The 23604-nt window shown below is 32.1% G+C and overlaps 1 protein-coding gene across 1 annotated transcript; it reads left to right on the top strand.

Moving 5' to 3' along the window:
• The first annotated feature begins 724 nt into the window (after nt 1–724).
• LOC129316626 (UPF0481 protein At3g47200-like) lies at nt 725–17401 on the top strand. The gene is made up of 5 exons (XM_054961035.1): nt 725–841; nt 7186–7674; nt 7772–8322; nt 16976–17238; nt 17316–17401. The coding sequence occupies exons 2-5, from the start codon at nt 7186–7188 to the stop codon at nt 17399–17401; spliced, it is 1389 nt and encodes a 462-aa protein (XP_054817010.1). The 5' UTR covers nt 725–841.
• Nucleotides 17402–23604: the final 6203 nt, after the last annotated feature.

Genomic DNA, 23604 nt, shown 5'->3' on the forward strand with positions numbered 1-23604 from the left:
TTTTTATTTAAACATTATCATATGATAACTGCTATGACATGTGTTATATCTGTAAAAGCCACTAAGTTTATATATGGGAAAATATCTTCTAAGAATTCCTTGAGATTTTTTATATTAATAAGATATTTTAAAAATATGAAATTTTACTGCATTCTCCAAATACCTATCTGAAAATAAGATTTAGTGAGAAAAAACTCAATTAGCTTGTCAGTTAAATCCATTACAACTTGTTATAAATTATTAACTTATAGCTTGGCTGTAAAATCCATTAGCTTACTTGGTAAAAAAAAGAAACATTTCATCATGTTGAAAAAGTAGCATGATGAGAATTGTCAGGGATTTAACAAAGCCTATTACATACCATTTAATAAGTCATGGTAATCACTAATTTACATTTTCTCTTTATTTTTATTAAGAACAATTTAGTGATTTGCCTTACAATATTATTTTCATTTTAGTCTCAACAATTTGTGATATATTTTTTTAATTAAATCACATCTATAGCACTAATAGTAATTTGTTCTCCCTAGATAATATTAGATTCTATAAAAGCCAGGCTAGCTGTGCTCTTATCTTATTCCATTTCAACCCTGCACCATCTGCATAAAGTCGCCTCCACTACTGCCAGCATTTCAATTTAAATTGTTTTTTTTATTTTTGAATTTTTTTCTATAATTTTTTAGTCAACTGTCAAAGTTAACAGAGATTCGAGTCTCATGTATCAGCCAGCTGCTTCGGTGAAGAAGATCAAGGAACGCGACCCACTATTGAGCCGCAAGGAACGATCAAGTTGGATATTACTGAAGAGCAGGAGGAAATTCATCAACAACCTCCCCAACAAGTAAGATTGCTACTGTTTGATGCTTAGATATATGTATGGTATTATAGATTCTTTGGCATTTCGTTTCATTTTTACTTAGCAAAAGATTTGTGAGAGATTACAAGAAATCAGTGCTATTGAATGATCAATTGTGTACTGTAGTCGCTCTCTAGTTTCTTCTCAGTTTAGATCTCATCCCTTCATCCCAAGCTTATGTTCCTCTTGTAGGCGACACCGGTGGCAGACGTGAACAGTGAGCTTCTGATTGCTTGAGTCGTGCCCGGAAGGACACTGTCCTTAAGAACTATTCCGGCACATCTAGACGACAGGCCGGCAGCTCCCCAGGATTAAACGAGTACTTCCTGCGATAGAGCAAGGGAACAGAATAACAGAGACTAAAGCAAACACACACGAACAGAAGTCTGAGGGAGGAGAGAGTTGCCCCGAAAACTGTGGAGGCTTGCACTTTATTCTGTCCTCACCCATGGGTATATATTGGCCGAGGAAGGAGACACAAACGTTGGGTTATAATTACCGATTAATGGTTCGGTTATACACACATTAAACAACGAACATTCAGTGTTTAACGCTTCAGTTACAGACACCTCAAACAGCAAAACGTGCATGTCCATTAATTCGAAAACGTTCAGCGTTCATTAATCTAGAGACGTTTGGCAGACAAAACATTAACCTTCAAAATTCAGTTTCCAGAAGAGGTTTAATGTCCAGAAACTGCCAAAGCCTCAAGTTTAAATTTAAAACAACAAAATTAGATGTTGTTCAGGTAAGTTAAAAATAATTATTTATTTAATCATTTTTGTAAAAATAACCCGGTAAAAGGAACCCAGTGCCTCTTGAACTGGCGTGCAGGGAGGGCGAATCGGCTGATTTCAACTGGGATTGCCCTGAGTTGGCCTGTCTCATGTGCACGAGGCCACTTCTCCTCCAAGCCTATTTTACTAGCCCACTTCATTCCTTAGTATATATACACTAGGAGATTCCTTCTTTTAGTCAATGTGGGACTTTGACACACACACTTTTGACACATATATAACAATCCCCCACATGTGTCAAAAGGATCTATGTTCATCTGAGTTATTCACACGGAGGATAATTACTTTGAATTTGGTGTCTGTTGACTTGAACCAAACCTAGACTAATAAAACTTAGCACACAGAAAAGTTGGTGTAACTTCGTTATTGAACCAACAGATCTTGAGCTTGTGCTAGAGGTCTTATTAATCGGATTATACCCCCACAGTCTCTGCTATTAACGATGGTTTTGCATGTTATCGGCCATGCGCACGCTTGGTTTTAACAAATGCTCTAGAGATTTCACCACGATCTCATAGGAGCGGCCCCACTCCACATTTGTATAGGTATTTTCATCAAGTATATCTGCAATGAATACACCATCCGTAAGGACTATGAAAATATTAAGAGCTATCGCTCAGCCTCCGTTCAATGCATTCTAGCACTTTCTCAAGCCATAGGAAGGGACAAAATTCAGTGCTAGTAGAACTAACAAGTGACTTGTTCTTACCCATTGAACCTTCATCATGGGATCTCCAATCACAAAGGTTGGGTTGCCATCACTGTTAATTTCAAACAGGCTTAAGTCCCATTCCCCTCGACGTTTCAATAATAAATTTCTTCCCTAGGAATTTAGTTAACGGATCCGCCAGATTTAACTCTGATCTCATATAATCGATTAAGACCCCGTCTTTGAGCAGCTGCCTTATAATATTATATCTCAATCGAATATGTCTACTTTTGCCATTGAAGGTCTTATTTTTAGCCGTTGCTATTGCAGACTGGCTATCACAATGTAAAGACACTAATGGTGTGGGCTTTTCACCTATTGGAATACTTGCTAAGAAGTTTTTCAACCACTCAGCCTCAGTCCCAGCCAGCTCCATGGCAATGAACTCAGAATCCCTTGAGGATTTTATGTTGATTATCTGTTTTGCAGACTTCCAGGTTATTGCACCACCACTAAGAGTAAATATATAACCACCAGTGGATTTTGTCTCTTCTGAACCTGAAATCCAGTTAGCATCACTGTATCCTTCCAATACAGCAGGAAATCCACTATACAATATACCATAATTCATGGTACCTCTCAAATATCTCAAGACTCTCACCAGAGCCTCCCAGTGTTTACTGCCTGGACAGTGAGTATATCTACTCAATCTGCTTACAGCATAAGCTATATCAGGCCTAGTAAAGTTCATCAAATGCAACAGACTCCCAATAATCTGTGCATACTCAGAATGAGCAACTGGGTCACCCTTGTGCTTTTTTAATTGCATACTCGAATCATAAGGAGTACTTAGAGGAGCATCTTCAAGATGTCCAAACTTTCTGAGAATTTTCTCAACATAATGTTCTTGGGAAAGCAAGATTCCATTTTCATTCCTTATAATTTTTACACCCAAGATTACCTTGGCTTCACCTATATCTTTCATATCAAAATTTGAAGAAAGAAAATTTTTTATTTCATTAACAACACACATACTAGAGCCAAAAATCAACATATCATCCACATACAAGCATATAATCACACATTCATTATTCACAAACTTTGTATAAACACATCTTTCTACTTCAACAGTAGAAAATCCACCAGTTGTCAAAACTTGATCAAGTTTCTCATGCCATTGCTTAAGCGCTTGTTTTAAGCCATACAAAGACTTTACAAGTTTACAAACTTTATTTTCTTGCCCAGGAATCACACATCCCTCAGGCTGTACCATGTAAATTTCTTCTTCTAAATCACTATTTAAAAAAGCAGTTTTAACATCCATTTGGTAAACAAAAAGTTTGTAAATTGAAGCCAAAGCAATAAGAACTCTTATAGAAGAGATTCTAGTCACAGGAGAAAATGTGTCAAAATAATCTATATTTTCTTTTTGAGTAAAACCTTTAGCCACAAGCCTTGCTTTATACTTATCAATTGAACCGTCTGGAAAATATTTTTTCTTTAAAATCCATTTACACCCAATAGCCTTAACACCTTGGGGCAAATTTGATAAAACCCAAGTTTTATTTTTCCTTAAAGAATCAATTTCAATTTCAATTGCTTCTTTTCAAAATTTGGCATCAGGAGAAGAAATAGCTTCATAAAAATTTAACGGTTCATCCTGTACTAAATAAGTGTAAAAACCATCCCCAAAACTTGTTTCTTTCCTTTGTCTTTTACTTCTCCTTAAAACCAAATCCTCATTTAAATTTTGTTCAAACTCTGAATTCTCAACAGGTTTAGAAACATGCTTAATTTTCAAGGGAAAAATATGTTTAAAAAATTCAGCATCTTTAGTCTCTACAATTGTGTTTTGGTCTAAAACATCACTTTTTAAAACTAAAAAATGACATGCTGCACGTATTGCCTTACGGTTTGTGTCTTCGATGATGATGTGAGTGATCAAGTCAGTCAAGGATAGCTGCTTCTGTTTGTGTTTCAGCTGCTGTTTGTAGTCAGACCATGATTCTGGCAGCTTCTCAATCAGTATCCCAGTAACGAACTCGTCTTGAAGGTTGATGTTTTCAGCACGAAGCTCCTCCAGCAGCTTATGATATTCGTTGATTTGCTCCTTCACATCCTTATTCTCGGTCATCTCCCATTTGTAGTAGTTGCCCACAACGAACTTTTGTTTGCCGGCATCCTGAGCAATGTACTTTGTCACTAGGGACTCCCATATCTTACAAGCTTCCTTGTAGACACAGTAGACATCGAACAAATCATTAGATAAAGTGCTAATGATAGTGTGTCGGCTACTTTGTTTGCATGAGTCCATGCAACTTGCTGGGATTGATCAGTATCAGCAGGAGGCTCAGATTGAGCAAGAGCAGCAGCCACACCATGCATGTCAAGGACGATGAAGACACGTTCTTGCCAGCGTTTGAAGTTCTGGCCATCAAAGACTTCTATCTTCGATATGTCCGAGAACGGCCTCGGTAGGGGGACAGCAACAGCGGCAGGGACGTACTGACCTGCAGCCGATCCACTTGGCACACCTTCGGGAGTGACATTTTCAGCACTGTTGGTCGCTATTGGGCTGAATAGTTCTTAAGAATATAGGCGACATCGGCGGCAGACGTGAACAGCGAGCTTCTGATTGCTTGAGTCGTGCCCGGAAAGACACTGTCCTTAAGAACTATTCTGGCACACCTAGACGACGGGCCGGTAGCTCCCCAGAATTAAACAAGCACTTCCTGCGACAGAGAAAGGGAACAGAATAACAGAGACTAAAGCAAACACACACGAACAGAAGTCTGAGGGAGGAGAGAGTTGCCCCGAAAACTGTGGAGGCTTGCACTTTGTTCTGTCTTCACCCATGGGTATATATTGGCCGAGGAAGGAGACACAAACGTTGGGTTATAATTACCGATTAATGGTTTGGTTATACACACATTAAACAACGAACGTTTAGTGTTTAACGCTTCAGTTACAAACGCCTCAAACAGCAAAACGTGCATGTCCATTAATTCAAAAACGTTCAGCACTCATTAATCTGGAGACGTTTGGCAAACAAAACATTAACCTTCAAAATTCAATTTTCGGAAGAGGTTTAATGTCCAGAAACTGCCAAAGCCTCAAGTTTAAATTCAAAACAGCAAAATCAAATGTTTTTCGGGTAAGTTAAAAATAATTATTTATTTAATCATTTTTGTAAAAATAACCCGGTAAAAGGAACCTAGTGCCTCTTGAACTGGCGCGCAGGGGGGGCGAATCGGCTGATTTCAACTGCGATTGCCCTAAGTTGGCCTGTCTCATGTGCGTGAGGCCACTTATCCTCCAAGCCCATTTTACTAGCCCACTTCATTCCTTAGTATATATACACTAGGAGATTCCTTCTTTTAGTTAATGTGGGACTTTGATACACACTCTTTTGACATATATATAACACCTCTTTCCTCCTATTTTGCTTATACAAAATTGCTGATTGCTCTTCTAAATCAAAATATAGTTGGCAGATCATGTGATCATAAACATGGAAGCAATGATTCATCGAAACCAAAGGGGTGTCTTGTTACCTAGATGCTGTATCTAGCTATAAGGTGACTTTGTATGATCCGTGATCGATAGTAAACGCTTATTCCTTAAATTTTATTTCAATTGGCCTCATTCATTATAGTGATAATAGACTACGAGATATGGAAAGGCACGAAGAAATCTAATTTATAATATTTGCCGGTGAATCTCAGAAAAGCTGGAGTGATTTGGTTAGTTATGTCACCATATCTTCAGTGCAACAAGTTCGTGATTCTCGCTCAAAGGACATCCACCTTAGTGACATGGTACCTGTGGAACTTAAGAGAGAGCATGGAGAGGATTCACATCCCTCTTATTAATTCCTCTTATTTTGTTGCATACATAATTACTGTTGTTTTCTAAAACAAATTTGATAGATGGAAGTGATGTGATGGTTGACATTGAAGCATTGATTCAATATAGCAGAGAGATAATCTTTTGGTAACAGATTATTGTATTGAGCTTTTCATTTAGTTTTAGTTATAAAGAAGATTTAATTACTTTGTAAGATTTCAACTTATACAAGTACGTGCTTGTATCATTAATTCCACTTATTTGGTATATATAAGTAATTGTTTATTGTTTTGTTAGGATATTCAATTGTAAGTGAATCTAGGTTAATTGTTTATTCATAGAGATTGGCTTGTATAAGTTAATTTAGGCTGTAGGGATTCTAACTGTTTTGCTGACCTTCTTGCTAAGAAAGGTCATAGTCTTTGCTCTGATTTTGAAATCTTTGATTATCCTCCAAACTCTGTAGCCTCTTGAGTTGGAGGATGATGAAATGTTGCCTTTGGTTTTCTCTTATTAGGAGTGTCATTTCTTTGCTACTGCTTTATTTATAGTTATTAAGTACTTAAAAAAAACTGAGTCTTATATTGGATAAAATTGAACTTAGTAAATAATATATATAATAAAGTAAAAAGGCATATAAACCTAAACTCTAAAGCTTTTAGTTAAGTTGCAGCATCAATTTCACTACTTACCGTTTATTTGTTCTCTCCCTTTGATAGATGGAACAATATGATGTACTGGTGGACATTGAAGCAATGATTCAATATAGCGAAGATGGTCTATTTGGTAACGAATTGTTGTATATAGTGTTTCATTTAGTTTTTAGTTATAAAAAAGATTTAATTACTTTGTAAGATTGTAAAGTTACAAATCTGGTCTTGTGTCATTAAGTTGATGTGAAGATAAAGTTTCACGTTAAATAAAGTTAAGTCTAATGAATGATATATACTAAGTGACAGGACTCATACTTTAAAGCTTTAATTTTAGTTAAGTTGGGCCTTGTGCTGCCTATCATTTATTTGTTCTCTCTTTTGTAGATGGACCAAGATGATGTGATGGTTGACATTGAAGCAATTATTCAACAAAGCGGGGATGGTCTTTTGGATCCAGATTTTTGTATCTCAAGGGTGCCTCACACGTTGCGTGATATAAAACCAAAAGTTTACGCCCCAAAATATATTTCAATTGGTCCCTTTCATTATGGTGAAGAGAGGCTTCAAGGTATGGAAAGGCATAAACAATTCTTCTTGAAAAGATTTAAACAAAGAACAAATACAAGCTTGGAGGATTTGGTTTGTTCTGTGAGACGTTTAGTGCCAAAAGTGCGTGCTTCTTACTTAGAGAACATCAACCTTAGTGATAGCGAACTCGTGAAATTGATATTAAGGGATGCTACTTTCATCATCGAATTTTTCTACTCATTCACTAGAGGAGGATTATTGGGTGATGCTATGCTGTCAAGCCCAACATTAAATGGAACCATACAAGTTGATTTGGCTTTACTTGAGAATCAATTACCATTCTTTGTTATTGAAGAGCTATTCAATAAAGCTTTCTCCCCCCCTTATCCATAGCAAGGACCTCCCTTCATTTTGTGTTCTCGCTTGTGAGTTCTTTGCTTAGGCATTTGATCTCCAGAAGCTAACTCAGGATCCTTGTAACGGGAGCATAAAGCATTTCACAGATTTGCTTAGGCTTTTGTTCTTGCAAAGAGCACCACCAAAAATGGAACCATATTTTTGGACTGTTGACATTCTTTCACACGGTGCAAAACAGTTGCAAGAATTTGGAGTCAAGTTCAAGACTAGCAAGAGCAAGAGCTTGTTAGACATCAAGTTTTCAGGGCATGTTCTTGAGCTTCCACAGATTTTGGTAGCAGAACCATTAACTGGAACTTTGTTTCATAACATGATTGCTTTTGAACAGATCCATTGTCCTCTTACCACTTACATTTCTAACTATGCTACTATGTGGGGATGCCTAATCAACACAAAGGAAGATGCAAATGTTCTCATTGATACGAAAATAATGCGCAGCTTCGAACCTGATACTGAGGTTGTTTCATTTTTTAGAATCATGGGACAGAATGTCTTTGAACCAAGGATGATTTCTGAATACATTGACATCTTCAAAAGGTTGAATCAATTCCGCCAAAATCCTTTGAACCGGGTAAGGCAACTTTGAGAGGTGGCTATTGCAAGACCCCTTGGCAAACTGTGGCCTCTTTCGCTGGAATCATAATTCTCATACTCACCCTTCTTCAAACCATATTTTCTATCATCAGGTAGCATACATATGAAGCTTGTATATACATTTGAGTGTTTGTATCCTTAAAATTTGTCATGTTGTGTTCAAATATTGTTCTGTGATAATTGCATCCGTTTAAATCTTTTGGATGAAAATCAACTGTGAAATAAAGCAATGCTGCATGGTATTTTCAACTTCATTTAAACTTGTGCAGTTATCAAAGGACAATGTTTTATTAAATAAAGGATTAAAGACCATTTTCCCCTAAACAAATTTTTTAGGACAAAAAGCTTTCTTTATAGACCCATGACCTTTTTCATTATCTACTAATGTTAAATAGTTATGGAGCCCACGTACAATGATGGCAAGGCATTTTTATCTTTTTTTTTTGTTGGTTCAATACTAAAATCAGGCCTAGTTCCTGCCAATGCCAATGACACTTTCAGTCCCTTTAGCCCACATCAAATGGTCAAAATGGGTCGGAATGTATTGTTGTCGTTGTACGTGAGCCTCACAACTATTTCATGTCAGTGGATAATGGAGAAAATGATAAGTACTCTAATAGAAGGGCGATTTTGCTTTAGAAAAAAATTATTTTGGAGGGATATTACCTCATCTTTCGGTATAGAGTGCCCAACACTTCTAAAAAAGAAATTTAAGTGAAAAAAATAGCCTTTAAACCTTAAATAAAAAATGGAATCATGTAGAGCACAATTAGCCTATGAATGGATGTTGCAATTTAATTTTCTGTATCCATAAAGGCACAATGATATACTTCAAAGTTTGTCATTAAATGAGAGTTTTAAGAACTCTCCAATCATAACAAAGTTCAACCATATATACAACACACTCCAATATAATTTTAAGAGAAGGTCCTAATCTACTTTCACCAATATCTTGGTGATTGATAAAGCTTTTCTGTGTGATTGTGAAGTTGCCTACACAAGTCATAACATAATTTATTGGGCCGAAGCCACTAGTCCAATGCGCGGAGCAACACAATCTAAACTCAAAAAGACAACACCCGAGAACGCTGAAATCTGATGGTCTTTAATTGTCTTCTTTACTTTCATCTCCAGGGTCAAATGTCTATACAAATGTGCGCGCGCACACTATAAAATACACGCACATGAAGGTAAAAGAGCGGATTGATATCTAAATTATAAGTTTATGAACGTCTGTAATTTTATATTTATTTTTAGTATAATGTTTATCTTTAATTTTAAAAAATAATATAATTAAACCTTTATCATAACAAAAGTTAACTTTGATAATTAGTTAGCAAAAAAATAACAGAAAAGAATATAAAAATTATAAAAAATGATAAATAATTAAAATAGAGGATCCAAAAATTACAGAAAATGACTAATAAAAATTATGGTAAACTAATTGTTAAAGTTATTTTTTTAATAGTACAGATCAAATTTCACCATTTTCAAAAGTTGAAATGAAATATTAAATAAAAAATGAGTTTACAGTCTTAGACGCTTCTGAACTTCTAGTTTAGAGATCAATTTTCTATTTTACCCTATATATAAATTACTTTTTTAAATGATTTAGAATTTAACACCTATATAACTCCAGTCAACATTTTTCTTGCATCTATGTTAATTACATCTTTCCATTAAAAATTCAATTTTGGGAAAATTGCTAGTAAGTCTTTCCATAGTGTCAAAATTGTGCTGGAGGATCAAAGAATAAAATTTTAGTCATTTAATTTTACTCTATTCCATGTGAGTCCTTTAAATAATAAAGTGTGGTAAAAAAAGGAGAACAAAATTATCGATCCTTATAATTTTATTGTGTTTTGCTTTTAGTGTAGTTTTTTTAAATATTTTCAGTTTCTGTAATTTCAAAAAGACTATAAACATTTGTTTTTAGGTCCCTATAAAGACTGAAAATATTAAAAAAATTATAGAGACTCAATAAAACTTTATAAAATTATAGAGATTTATGATTATGTTTTATCTAAAAAAAAAAAAACTTTCAAGCACTACTAGCGAAAGTGCTTAGTTCAACTGGCTTAGGATACATAGCCATATAATGGGGAAAAAATACTTTTTAAACACTCCGATCCCTTCCATTCTAATTATATTGCGAAGTGAAGAAAAATATAAAATAAATATATACTTTTTTTGAATTATAACATAAGATATTGAAAACTGCTTCACAGTTATAAAAAAAAATTAGGTGAAATTGTTTTTATCCTCATTAAATATTTTATATAAGTGCTTTAATTATAACAATTAAAATTCTGATACATTATTTAAAAAAAAAAGATTAATAAATGAAGGATATAGTTAAAAAATAATTATAAAAATTATCGTGTACCTTATATCTTGAATCAAGCATGATTTTTAAAAAATGTTTTATATTGTGTTACAAGAGAGGGTGGAATCTATGTATTATTTCAATTTGGCCCCATTTTATTATACAAAGTTGTTGGCAGACGGTACTTTTAATTTTGATGCCCATCTCAGTTTATAAGCTGCTTTTTTCAAAAAAAAAAATATCTACACACATTAATAAAATTCATAAAATATAATTTATAATATTATTTTTTAAGAAAAAAATATTTAAAGTGTCAAAAAATAAAAAATAATATTAAAATAATTATTATTTATGAAATCTTATACTTCTTTCGTTTTTTAATATAGGATAATTTCAATCAACTTACATAATTTAAAAAATTATTTAATCATAACAATGATATTTAAAATTGAAAAAGCTTAGACTAAAATGCCAATGTAATTAATGTTTATTTTTTCTCAAATCTAATGAAACAATTCATTGTGAGGGACAATTTGAAAAAATATAATTAATATTTTTTTAAATTGTAGTGTTGCTTATAATAAAATAAAAAAATTAATCATTTGATCTTTAACTTAGTTGTAATACAATCCTTAAACTTTAACTTATTATAACTTAGTTTCTAAAGTTTTGATTTTGTTGTAAATTAATCCCTAAACTTTGCCTCTTGTAATTTAGTCCTTGAGGTTTCAATCTCTTAAATATTAGTCCCTATATTTTAAAAAATAAAATTATAAAGATTAAAAATATTTTAAAATTTGTTACTAATATTTAAAAATATTAAACCCTTTTAATATTTATAAATATTACAAATTATTAAAATTTTAAAATATTTTTAATCTTTATAATTTTATTTTTCAAAATATAGGGACCAATATTTAAGATATTAAAACTTTAGGGATTAAATTATAAGAGATAAAATTTAAAAATTAATTTATAACCGAGTCAAAACTTCAAAAATTGAGTTATAAGAAACCAAATTTTAGAGACCGTGTTACAATTAAATCAAAACTATAAAGACCAAATGATTAATTTTTGTTAATAAAAAAATAAAGAAACAAAAGGTAATTTCTCTTACACTCAATTTGTTAAAAAATATAAAATACTTTTAACCAAATCTCATTTTTAATAAAGCAATTAATTATGTTTAAACTAACATCATCTTTTCATATTTATACTTATTTAATATTGTATTTTTTTACTTTAAAATAAATATAAAGTGATTTATTTATCATAAATACTTTAAAAACTATACTAAATATATTTTAAAATATTAAAAAGGTTTAAGGTATATTTTTATTTCTAAATTTTTTCTTAAAAAGTAATTTTACTCCTCTAATGATAAGTGAATAATTTTATCCTTAAACTATTTTTTGAGAAACAAACCCTTCTACAAAGTACTTAATGCTTTTCAAAAAAATAATTTAGGAAGTAAAATTATTTCATTTATTAATATAGAAATAAAATTACTGATAAAAAAATTCAGAAATAAAAATATATTTTAATTAACCCTAATAAAAATACTTTATATTTTTTTAACAAGTAATCTTTTAAAAAATGTCTCTATTTTTTGAACCAAGAGAGCATTGAAAACGGAGCAGTCTACAATTTAGGGGTATCTATAGTGTGAATTATTTTATTGTAATAGGAAATGCGTGGGTTATGGCGCCATGAACCGCCCACAGTTATTAATGAATTAATTAATTACGACCATTTGTCCCTTCTTAGTCTTAGCCCAGCCTTTCAATATTACTGGTTGCAGTACTTTTTATAGTTTTTAAATTTATTGGACAAAAAGAGGAACCAATCAAAGGAAGGGCACGTGAATAATAACGGTGTCTTAGAAAGTCAAGGTCTTGCACGCTATTTTATAACCACATCGTAAAATGACAAGCACTTAAATTTATACGTTCTCGTGCCATGGTGGTGATCAGGATGGCTCCTGGTGTGAACATCTGAATTTTTGGGAGAGGATGACAGTAAATTTAAAGAGAATTGATTAATTTAAATTAAATCTCAGTAAATTTTAGAGCTCAACAGAGTTTATTAGTTTTTTGGTAGTAAACTATTAACTTTAATACTTTCGTGGATTTACAAGTTTTTTGTCAACAAATTTGCAACTTTATTGTAATATATTTATAATTTATTTTTTAAAATTTTAACAGTAAATACAAATATTTATTTTTTATATTAAAAATTATTAAGTCTAACAACACTATGAATTACAAGTTTGGCTTTTAAATTTGCAACTCTTTTGTGATACATTTGTAATTTATTTTTTTAAATTTAACAAGAAATATAAATGTTCATATTTAATGTGAAAAACTATTAAATATAACAGTTCTAGAAATTTGCAAGTTTGATTTTTAATTTTATAATTTTGTTGTAATGCAATTGCCACTTATTTTTTAATTTTAACAGGAAACACAAATGATTCATATTTAATGTTAAAAAATAAAAGGCTCAATAAATTTGTTTATTTTAAAACTTGAAAAACAAGTTACTTATTTATCATAATAAAATTATAAAATTAAGCATTAAATTTACAAATTCTTGAAGCTGTTAGACTTGATATTTATCACTAAATGACCAATAGACTTTGCTGGCACTTCAAAATTAATTTAGATTTAACTTGAATTTAGTCCCTTTGGGATTTAACTCTCATTCTCCCTGAATTTTATCCTGGTTCAAATTTCAACCAGTCATTTTTTATTATTTAATCTACTCGATAATACTCAAATTAATTCGAACGCCGTGGTTGTAAACTGACACTCAAAACCATTCATTTCTTCAAGAAATTTTGGTCGTAGATGATAAAAATACATTCCCCTATATATATAAAACTAAAAGACAGAATTGCGGGAAATTAATCGATGGGAGAAGAGACAGGGATGGAGTCAGGAATTTTTATTAAAGGACTGAGATAATAAAATAAATATAATAATTAAATAAAATTTAAATAAATAGATATATATGTCACTGACATAATATAAATATTTCAACATATATTTATATTTAATTTTACACATGTATAACAATATATATATATATATGTTAAGTTTTGCTCATTAATTTTTATGGTATAAAAATCATTAGTTATTATATCTATGATAAATATTTTAATAATTTCCTTCTCAAAATGAATTATTATTGATTTGATAAAAATTTTATCATCCTTGTGAGCATTAAATGATTTAAATGCATCATTAAAACATAAAGTTCTATTTAATGTAATAAGCTATATTACTTGCTTATTAAATTTACTATTTAATTTTTTAATTGATAATTGTAGTAAATAAATATATCAACATATTAATAATGTACAATTGTCATAAAATATTTATGTCAATAAGATCAAATTATATCAAAATAAAAATCATTCATATAATAAATTCCAATAGCTTGATTATTTTAAAAAAAGTAATTTTTTTTAGAAAAACATCTTTATCAAATCTCTTGACTTTTAAATAAGTGATTTTATGATAGATATTAAGCACATAGTATTTAATATATCTTAAAATTTTTCTTGCAATGCTTAACAAAGTTTGTTAATAATAATTCTCACAATTTCTTTCATTAAATATAAAACGAAAGCAAAATGAAAATGATATCAATACTTTAAGAGCATATATAGCATTATCTTGTTAAAAATGAGTAGATCCTATAATAACTATATTTTCAAGCTATTGAAATAATTGCTTTATACATGTATAAAAGATTACATATAGAATTAAACTAAGAATTTCATCTAATATTTTATAACTTCTATAATGTATTAACTTAGAAGAGCTGAAAATATATAATTTATATATTTTATTAAAAAAAATTAAAAGTTAAGGGGGTTGTGGCTCTTATCGGTTCCTCTCTCTTCACCCTTGTGTAGGACACGTTTGTAATTCTCCTAGACAAGAAAGCATGAATGAAAGAAAGTGAAAGAAGTCAAAGAGAAAAAGAAATAAGACTTAGAAAATTATTGCTATTGTTAGCAGCGGAAAGTAGCAAGAATCAATGGTGATGGTATGTTCAATAAGGGGGTAGAGTGTCTCCAGGGAGTGTCTCCACTTTTTTACTATCTATTTTCCTCCACTTCTCCTATCCCCATTATTTATTAATTTTATTATTTAAAAAAATTATTTAATAAAATAATTTGAATGGTGAGGATGGAAGAAGCTGAGGAAAATGAAGGAAAAAAAAAATGAAAAGACTTCTCTCCTATCTCAATTTTTTCCCTCTCCATTTTTCCTTCATTTCCTTAAACCTGTACTGTTTTATTTGTTAAAAAAGTATCAAAAAAATAGAAAGCAACAAAAAATGAAAATAAAAGACCAAGCTTATCTCCTTCCACCCTCCCTCCCTTGCACACAATCCAAATTAAATATTTTAATTTTAATTTTATATGTATTAAAATAAAAAATATAAATTTTTTTATTAAATCTAATCATCAATTTGGACAATTCAAATTTAATATGGATAGTTTAAATTTAATATTGAAAACTTTATCTGTGTTATTCAGATTATATCTAGATAGTTAATTTTATAAAAATTAAAAAATATTAAATTTAATTATCAATATGAACAATTCAAATTTAATATTAGTAGTATAAATTTAATATTAAAAATTTTTATAATTTTATTATTGAACCTGCACTGTCCAAAATATATCTGGATAATTAATTTATAAAAATTATAAATAAAATTTTAATATTAAATTTGGACCATATATATTAAATATGGACTACTAAATTAATAATAAAACATATTATTAAATTTTTCATAATTTTTAATATACATACAAACTGTGCAGGGTCAGATCGGATAACGATAATTTCATTTTTGTTGCTTTCTATTTTTTTGGGTATCTTTTTAGTAAGGAAAAAAAAAGTGTAGTTTTAAGGAAATGGAGGAGAAATGAAGTGGGGGAAATGGAGAGACCCCATGCCAGTCCAATGGCCATGAAATTAGGAGCGGATGATGTGTATCCTTATCAACGACAATCAAGAAAAATTATAAATTATAAACTTTTATCTCGCATCTCATCACATCCTAAATGTCTTTTAATCCTATTATGAATTGAGATAGGATTAGGATGTCCCAATAAAGTAAACAATACAGGAAAAAGATTTAGATAATAATATTCATTAAAATATTAAATCACATAACTTGTCAAATTTAAAATTAAAACAATACAAGTATATAAATCACAATGATTTAAAGTTAATTATTAAGTTATATTAATCACAACTATAAATGTACAATTTAAAGTCAAGTATACAAAAGACATAATACATTATAATAGAAATTATAAGTGACCTCTCGGCTATAAAAGTAACAATAACGGACAAGTCAAGTAGAACATTAAGTCAATATTGTTCTTCTTTAATTAAGATATTTGAAGCTATTTACTCTTTCAAAAATATAATAAGAAATACAATATAAATAAAAATTATTAAATAGATAGATATAATAATAAATTGTTCTAACATAATTAATATATTGTAAAAAAAGAGATTATCTTATATTATTTGCTTTGTGTCATTAAAATTATCAATATTAATAACTTTTAATTTGAATAGGAATTGCAAATATTGAAATTATAATTAATAAAATTTATTATTAATATAATTGATATAAGAATAAATTATACTAATATAATTAATATATTTAATGCATATTTTTAAGTAAATATTATGTATAAGTTCTATGGAGCAAAATTATTTGCAAATAAGTTCCATAAAATTCAAAAACTATAGCCATGTTCTTTGGGACCTCAGTATAATTTAAAATTGAGGTTAAAAGACAATAATTCCCCTATTAAAAATGCATTACATCAATCAAATAATTTACAACTACTTCATTAATAATTTACAATTATTACTTCAACTTTTTATAACATTAATTTTACATATTTAATAGTTAAATTGATAATGCATTATTAAAAAGTTTAATAATTATTATTTACAACTACTTTATCAATAATTTTCCTATTTTTAAAATTACTCTGTGTGTATATGTGTATCACAGAACAACATTTGAACACTAGACACTAAACATGACAAACTTTGAGGAAATACAATACTTAAATACTTTTTCTTTTAAAAATGTATGGTATTTTTATTTGAATTTTATTCTCAATAAATTATTTAACTTTCTTTCAACCAACACCATTATTTCAATGATGGCAACCCCCATTGACAACCTTTTAGCCCATCTTTGTATTCCTAATACGGAAGTGGTCTTGGATGCTTAGAAGGTCATTCTGTTCTAACTTAGTTGGAATCCCCTACTGCTTTCTGAGCAAGGCTATGAAGAGTTGATTCGGATCATAGATGTTGTGGAGAGAGTCACTCTCTTGCTCGAGCTAGAGTTCCTTTGTGTCCAAGTCCTAGAGTATTATGGCACCATAAATTGTTGTTGTATGGAGTTTTCATCCCTTTCGGATCATCTCATTAAGAGTTGGTCTATTAGGGATGAATATAGTGATGCCATGGCCCAGGTGACTGCTACCAACGATCAAGTCAAGGAGATTACCCCACGTATGGCCTACCTTAATTTATAGCCTACCTTAATTCGTTATGAACTAAGGTGGCTGATTTAAGATGACAACTGGAAGCTGTTAAGGAGGAGCTGGCATGGGCTGAAGAGGGTAATGCAAAGTCTGACCTAGAGGCCGCTACTAAGGTTTTGGATGAGGCATAGGTCGTATATGAGAAAAAGCTTCATTTGGTGATTGAATTGGATATGACTCTTAGTCCATATCGGTCACTAACCACTAAGTTGGATATAGCGGTGGACTCGTGGGACACCATCCATCTTATGGTACATAATAACTTCTGTTGTCCCTTGTATCATATTTCTATAAATAAAAGTATACTTTGATTTTTTTTCTCAAGGTTTCTACTTGGTCTGTGTGATCCTGAAGCCACTCTAAGCTTAGGGTTGTTGTGTAGATTTGTTTCCCTTTGTTTGTTGCCATGGTGACAGCTAATATTTCTTTAAGTATTTTCTATTCATAGCTTGTCTGTGTGAAATCCTATTAAGACTAGATAACCAATACAGATTTCCTTTAAGTACTTCACCAATTTTGAATGTTCCTTCCTAACTAGGTAAAAATTTAGCAAACATCTGATTCTTAGCCCCAGGTGGTAAAATAAGTTTCCATACAAGTTTATCCATCTAAAACTGCTTCTTTTTTATGCTTTTATTGTATATCTTTGAAATTTCTTTCTTTTGGGTGATCATGTGATCTAATGCTTGTAAATGTATCTCATCTAACTAAATTAATTTGTTCATCATGGCTTCATTATATTCTTCCAAGGATCTTCCTAAGCTATTAGCTACTTATAATAAGGGGACGACCTTTATCCATTTTATGAAATGGTCTATGGCTACTAAGATAAAAGAATAGCCTTTAGATGAGGTTGAATGATCTTCCCTATTATATATATGGCCCATCCTCTAAAGGGCCATAGTTTAATGATGGAATTCATGTCTGATATTGGTATTCTTTGAGCTGGTCTGTGAGTCTGGCATTTCCTACACCTTTTAGCATATTCAATGCAATCTTTCGTCATTGAGGGCAAGTAACATCTGTATTTGTGAACCATCTATTGCATTTTTGGCCCTAATTGATGGGCACCGCATACTCCTTCATGTACCTATCTTAAAACCTCTATGTCCTTAGTAAATCTAAATATTTAAGTAATAACACATCGAGCCTTTTCTATACAACTCTTCTCCAATTAAAATGAAGTTTTGAGCGTATATTCTCATTCTAGAAGGGTAACGTTAGCTAGGATTTTACAAATAACTTTTAAAATCACATTGCCAATCTTGAGCTAATTCTTATGAGACTGTACCATATTGTACCATCAAACCTTACTGAGATATTGAAGGATGCTCTTTCCTTTATACCACAATTATTTTTTTAGTAAGTTTAGGCAAAAGCCTTAGCTCTGATGCTATTTGGTGCTAGTTCATTGGCCTCCCAATTCTGAGCTCGGGGAATATGTGTCAATATTACTTCCTTAAAATCTTCCAACATTTGAAAGGACTATGTGTAATACATCATTAGAGCCAGACTCGTGCACTTGTATTCACTAGTGAATTGCTTGATGACCAATTGAGAGTCTCCTTCTATTACTACCTTATAGGCTTTCAATTTCTTAAGGATTTCAAACTCTCTGAGTAGTGCTTTGTACTCAGGCTGGTTATTAGTATATTCAAAGTCTAGTTGAAGACATGGTATAATTTTTATGTTTATAAGGGATGTTATTACTACTCCAGCCCTGGATGCTTGTTCTATACTAGACCTATCGAACTGAAGTACCTAGGATCTTGGATTTACTAAGAACACAGGTAGTTCTTTTTCATCTTCAGGAAGCTTGATTAAGGGATGATCAGCCAAGAAATTTACTAATGCTTAGCTATTTAATAACTTTTAAGACAGAAATACTAATGAAAATTTTTTCAGGGCTAAGCTCAATTTTTATATATGGCCTATCATGATTGACCAATTAAGCATGTATTTAATTAAATTAGAATGTGAAACCACATACACTACTGCATTTATTATATAGTGTCTTAATTTGGTACAAGCATCGTATAGTGCTAGACCTGTTATTTCCATAGGTGAGTATCTAGTCTCTATAAGAGTTAAACAACTACTTAAATAATAAACCACTTGCTGACGTCCCTTATCAACAGTTTGGGCTAACATACATCCTATGGATGTGGCAACAGAAGCTAAATACAATATAAATGGTGTATTCTCCCTTAAAGTTGCTAAGATCAGGGCCTTTGTTAAGTGTTCTTTAATTTTGTCTAAGGTCTCCTAATGGTGTTTAGTCTAGGTGAATTCTTCGGCATCCTTAAATTTCAAAAGCTCAGAGAACTCCTTCATTTTTCCTGCTAGATTTAGAATGAAATGCCTGACATAATTAACTTGGCCTAGGAATCTTTGTTGTTCTTTTTTATTACTTAGTGCTTTTTTTGGGTCTACTCAATCCCTCTTTTGTGGACCAGGAATCTAAGGAAATTACCTGCAGTCACACCAAATGCATATGTAAGTAGATTTAATTTAAGGCTTACTTTCCTCATTCAAAGGAAGCTTGTCCTTAAATGCTCAATATGATCTTGTGCTTTTTTTAACTTAACCATTATATCATCTATGTATACTTCTAGATGTTTTCCTATCATATCATGAAAGTTGGCATTCATAACCTATTGATAAGTAGCCTCAACATTTTTCAGTCTGAATGGCATGACCACCCATTTGAATGTTCCAATGGAGCCCAGATGCCTAAAAGCAATTTTGTGAATGTCTTCCCTAATAAATATTTGATTATACCTTGAAAAGTAGTCCATAAACGATAATAATGCATTCCCGGCCCCAACGTCTATTAACTTGTTTGCAATGGGCATTACATACACATCTTTAAGTGTGGCTATATTTATGTTTTGAAAATCTACATAGATTCATAGTTTTCCATTTTTCTTAATTACTAGGATGATGTTCGAGGGTGACTGAGCATACTTGCAATGCTGTATAAAGCCAACTCGTAGGAGGCGTTTGATCTCCTCCTTTACCCATAACTCTACCTCAACTCACATCCTTTGAGTGGGCTATTGATGTGGTCTGTAGTTTGGCTTTATAAGGAACTTGTGTTTAACCAGTTGTCTTTCTAACTCTAGTATTTTATTATAGTCCCATGTGAAGCAATCCTTAAATTCTTGTAGTACCTATTTAAAGGCATTCTTTTGTTCCTAATCCAATAATGAGCTAATAAAAGTGACCCTAGGTTCCTCTAGGAATTTGAGTTTTACTTTTTCTAGTGGGTCCTATACCTCTAGGGCTAAGTCTTTAAATTTCAAAGATGCAGGGTCTAACTTGTGCAATTGCATTATTCCCTAGGTTTCAACTTCATAAATGACTTTGGCCCTAAGAGTTTCAGGCTCGTAGTCTTCCAATCGCTCTTACATAATTTGCAATCATAGTTTTTGAATGGCTGTAGCTGCTATGGCCTTTTTATGTTCTGATTTAGTCATCCATCAGTTTTATGATGGGCTCACACCTTTATGGTGTTAGATGTATGATAGCGTATATTGCTGAGTTATATGGAGGAACTCTGCTTAGGGCCCTTTGTTGATTTACCTTTTGAAATGTAAAAGGACTTATATCAACATTATAGTACCTAGTATCAACATAGTCCATGACTGTCATGAAAAGTTTGTCTTTGGCTCAGACCACTTCTACTTCTTCTCCTTTTCACATAAGAAGCATTTAGTAGAGGGAGGAAGGGACACATTCATTTGCATGTATCTAGCCTAGTATTATGCTGTTATACTAATCACGAAGAAGGCCATGAGAGAGGATTTAGTCTTAACATCAACTTGTAATGGTATTACCTCAAGAATTTTCAAGGCAGTCCTAGTGAATGCCACCATGGATACCTTTGTTGGCATCAGATCTCGTTCCTCCCTTCCCATTTGAGTATTACATGAGCTGGCGGTATATTTACTATTGAGCCATTATCTAGTAATACCTTAGTCATAGGCCTCCCATCGAAATATGCCTTAATATATAAGGGCTTTAAATGCTGAGTCATTTTAAGGCTAGGCTTTTCTAAAATACCTTATTTCATCTTTCCTTTTATAGCCTATAAAGTGACCCTACATATGGGCTCTACTTTAGCTTTCTTTGCTAACATCTGCATCTTTGCTAGTTTAGGATCTTCATCCACCCTAGGTTCCATTGGACAATATTGATATAAGCTTGTTTGTATTGCCCTTAGGTTGTTTTATCAAATTGATCTAGGGTCCTATTATTTGTAGAGTTGAATTAAGAGGGGAGTATTAATGAAATCATACAATAAACATTTAGAGGTATTTCTCTGATATGAATGCTCTTATTATGTTGGCTTTCATTCTCATTTTCCTTGTCTTAGTCTTTTGTTGATTTTCTTCTAAACTTATTTAGAACCTGTCCGTTGGTACTTTCTTAGGCCTCAGACTTTTATTATAAGATGTACCACTGTGTAGCCTTTTTGTGCTAAAGGCATCATTCTTGGGTTCTTGTTAAGACACCTGAGAATTTTTATGCCTTAACACTCTCTATTATAGGGACGGTACGTTACTAGGTAGAGTAACAAACCTACTTAAGCTTTTTATGACCTTTAGTATTAAAGGGAGCTCTGTAGTATCCTATGATATGGTTAAAGGTAGTCTGTCAGAGCCTACATCCCACCACAAGGTGTCCTTGTGAATGGTTTCCTTACTCCTGGCGGTGCTGAGTATTTCATGAAATAATCAAACTTACCAGATGGTTCCCCTAAATAGTCCTAAACTACTTTAGACCTTCTAAGCTCTTCATATGTTCTCCCCCTAAACCAATGATTCCAAACCACCTTAAACCCTTCTGAGCTCTTCATATATTCTCCCCTTGAACTAATGTCCCATCTCAAAGGTTAGTTCTTGCCCTTTTTTATTTTGTGCTAATTAGTGAACTCGAACTTACTCGTAGGTTCTCCTAAGAAATCCTATATTAGCCTTGTGTTTTCTTGTTTTGCCTCTCTCTTGGTCTAAATGTTCAAGCTATTTATTTCTTTGTCTGCCTTGTCTATCATTGTTTTTCCTAGCTTACTGCTTGTTAGAGTCTATGTCCACCATATTGACCATGGAAAATGAAGGAAATGGATCTTCATCCACAACCATAGATTATTCTTTTAAGAATTTTAGGATGCCTTTATTGATCATGTCTTGTACAATATTCTTAAAGCCCTAATAAAGCTTAGTACTTTGGCTCTAAGAGTGATAGTATTTTCAATACTCCTTCCCTCTTTGTTCTTCTTTAAAGGGAATCTTTTAGTCTATAGGTAGCAAGATGAACTTCTCCTTGAGTAAGAAATCAAAGATTTCTTTTGTTTTCAAAGTGTTAGAGGTATATTGCACTGTGTTGGATCTTTTGAGGGCTTTTACGGCCTTTCTTATTAGGGTTGGGCACGTGTAATTACCTGCTTCTTTAACTTTACAATTGCTATGTCAAGTTCGCCAAAGTATATTCCTACAGTAGTTCATTGATGATTGTCTTCTTCCCTCAACAGCTCCTCATACCCATAAACCTTGGCTACAAGCTCATAGACGTCCCTAAATTCCATTCCTGGTAACTTCTTTGTTATCTCTATATCCAGACCTACTTGAGCTAGTTTGACGAACTTGCCCTCTGGAAGTGGCACATGGCACCTACTTCTCAATCTTTTGAACCTTACCAAGTATTAGTCCACTACCTCTCCTCTCCAGCCCCTTAAGTGAGTTTACAGAGTTTTGCTATACTAACGTCTGGTTTTGCCTTATAAAATTGCATATGAAATTTTTGTTCCATTTCCATCCAGTTAAGTACTGAATTATGGGGCAATGATGTATACCATGTGAATGCAAGGCCTATGAGTATGTTTGGGAACAGTCTTAGCTTCAGATTGGTAAAGTTATCGTAGGTAGAAATATCTCAACATTAGATAGTAAATCTTCCAATATGCTCCAATGTGGACTGTGTGCCATTTCCTGAGAAGAAGGTGAAATTAGAAATCCTGTAGCCTTGAGGGTACAGATTATCTCTGTCTACGTGTGTCGGATAAGGAGGCATGGTAGAAGATTAAAATTTTAAAGCCCCTATCCTGATATGGACCGAATGAACTCGTTTAAGTCAAGGTGGATAGAAGAGTTACCTTTTAATTCTTTGAACTTAGGGCACGTTCTCTTTAAGTGTTTGGATCTCAGGAGCTAACAACATAGATCTGCTCCCTCTACCAATATCCACACGAACAGCTCTCTAACTTAAACAACGTGCTAGCGCTCCCAACATCCGTTCTTCTTTGAATGTTATTTTTCCTTTCTATAGGGTGTTT

The sequence above is a fragment of the Prosopis cineraria genome, unplaced genomic scaffold (genome assembly GCF_029017545.1).
Source record: "Prosopis cineraria cultivar Desert tree isolate PC_DT_omini unplaced genomic scaffold, ASM2901754v1 PC7, whole genome shotgun sequence".
NCBI classification, from domain to species: Eukaryota; Viridiplantae; Streptophyta; class Magnoliopsida; order Fabales; family Fabaceae; genus Prosopis; species Prosopis cineraria.

What these genes read in the sequence shown, in the direction of transcription:
- LOC129316626 (XM_054961035.1), top strand. Translation starts at nt 7,186, where the DNA reads ATGGACCAAGATGATGTGATGGTTGACATTGAAGCAATTATTCAACAA. An exon ending in AGAATCAATTACCATTCTTT is followed by an intron (nt 7,675 to 7,771) that starts GTTATTGAAGAG and finishes TTCTTTGCTTAG; the next exon opens with GCATTTGATCTCCAGAAGCT. An exon ending in AGTCAAGGAGATTACCCCAC is followed by an intron (nt 17,239 to 17,315) that starts GTATGGCCTACC and finishes GACAACTGGAAG; the next exon opens with CTGTTAAGGAGGAGCTGGCA.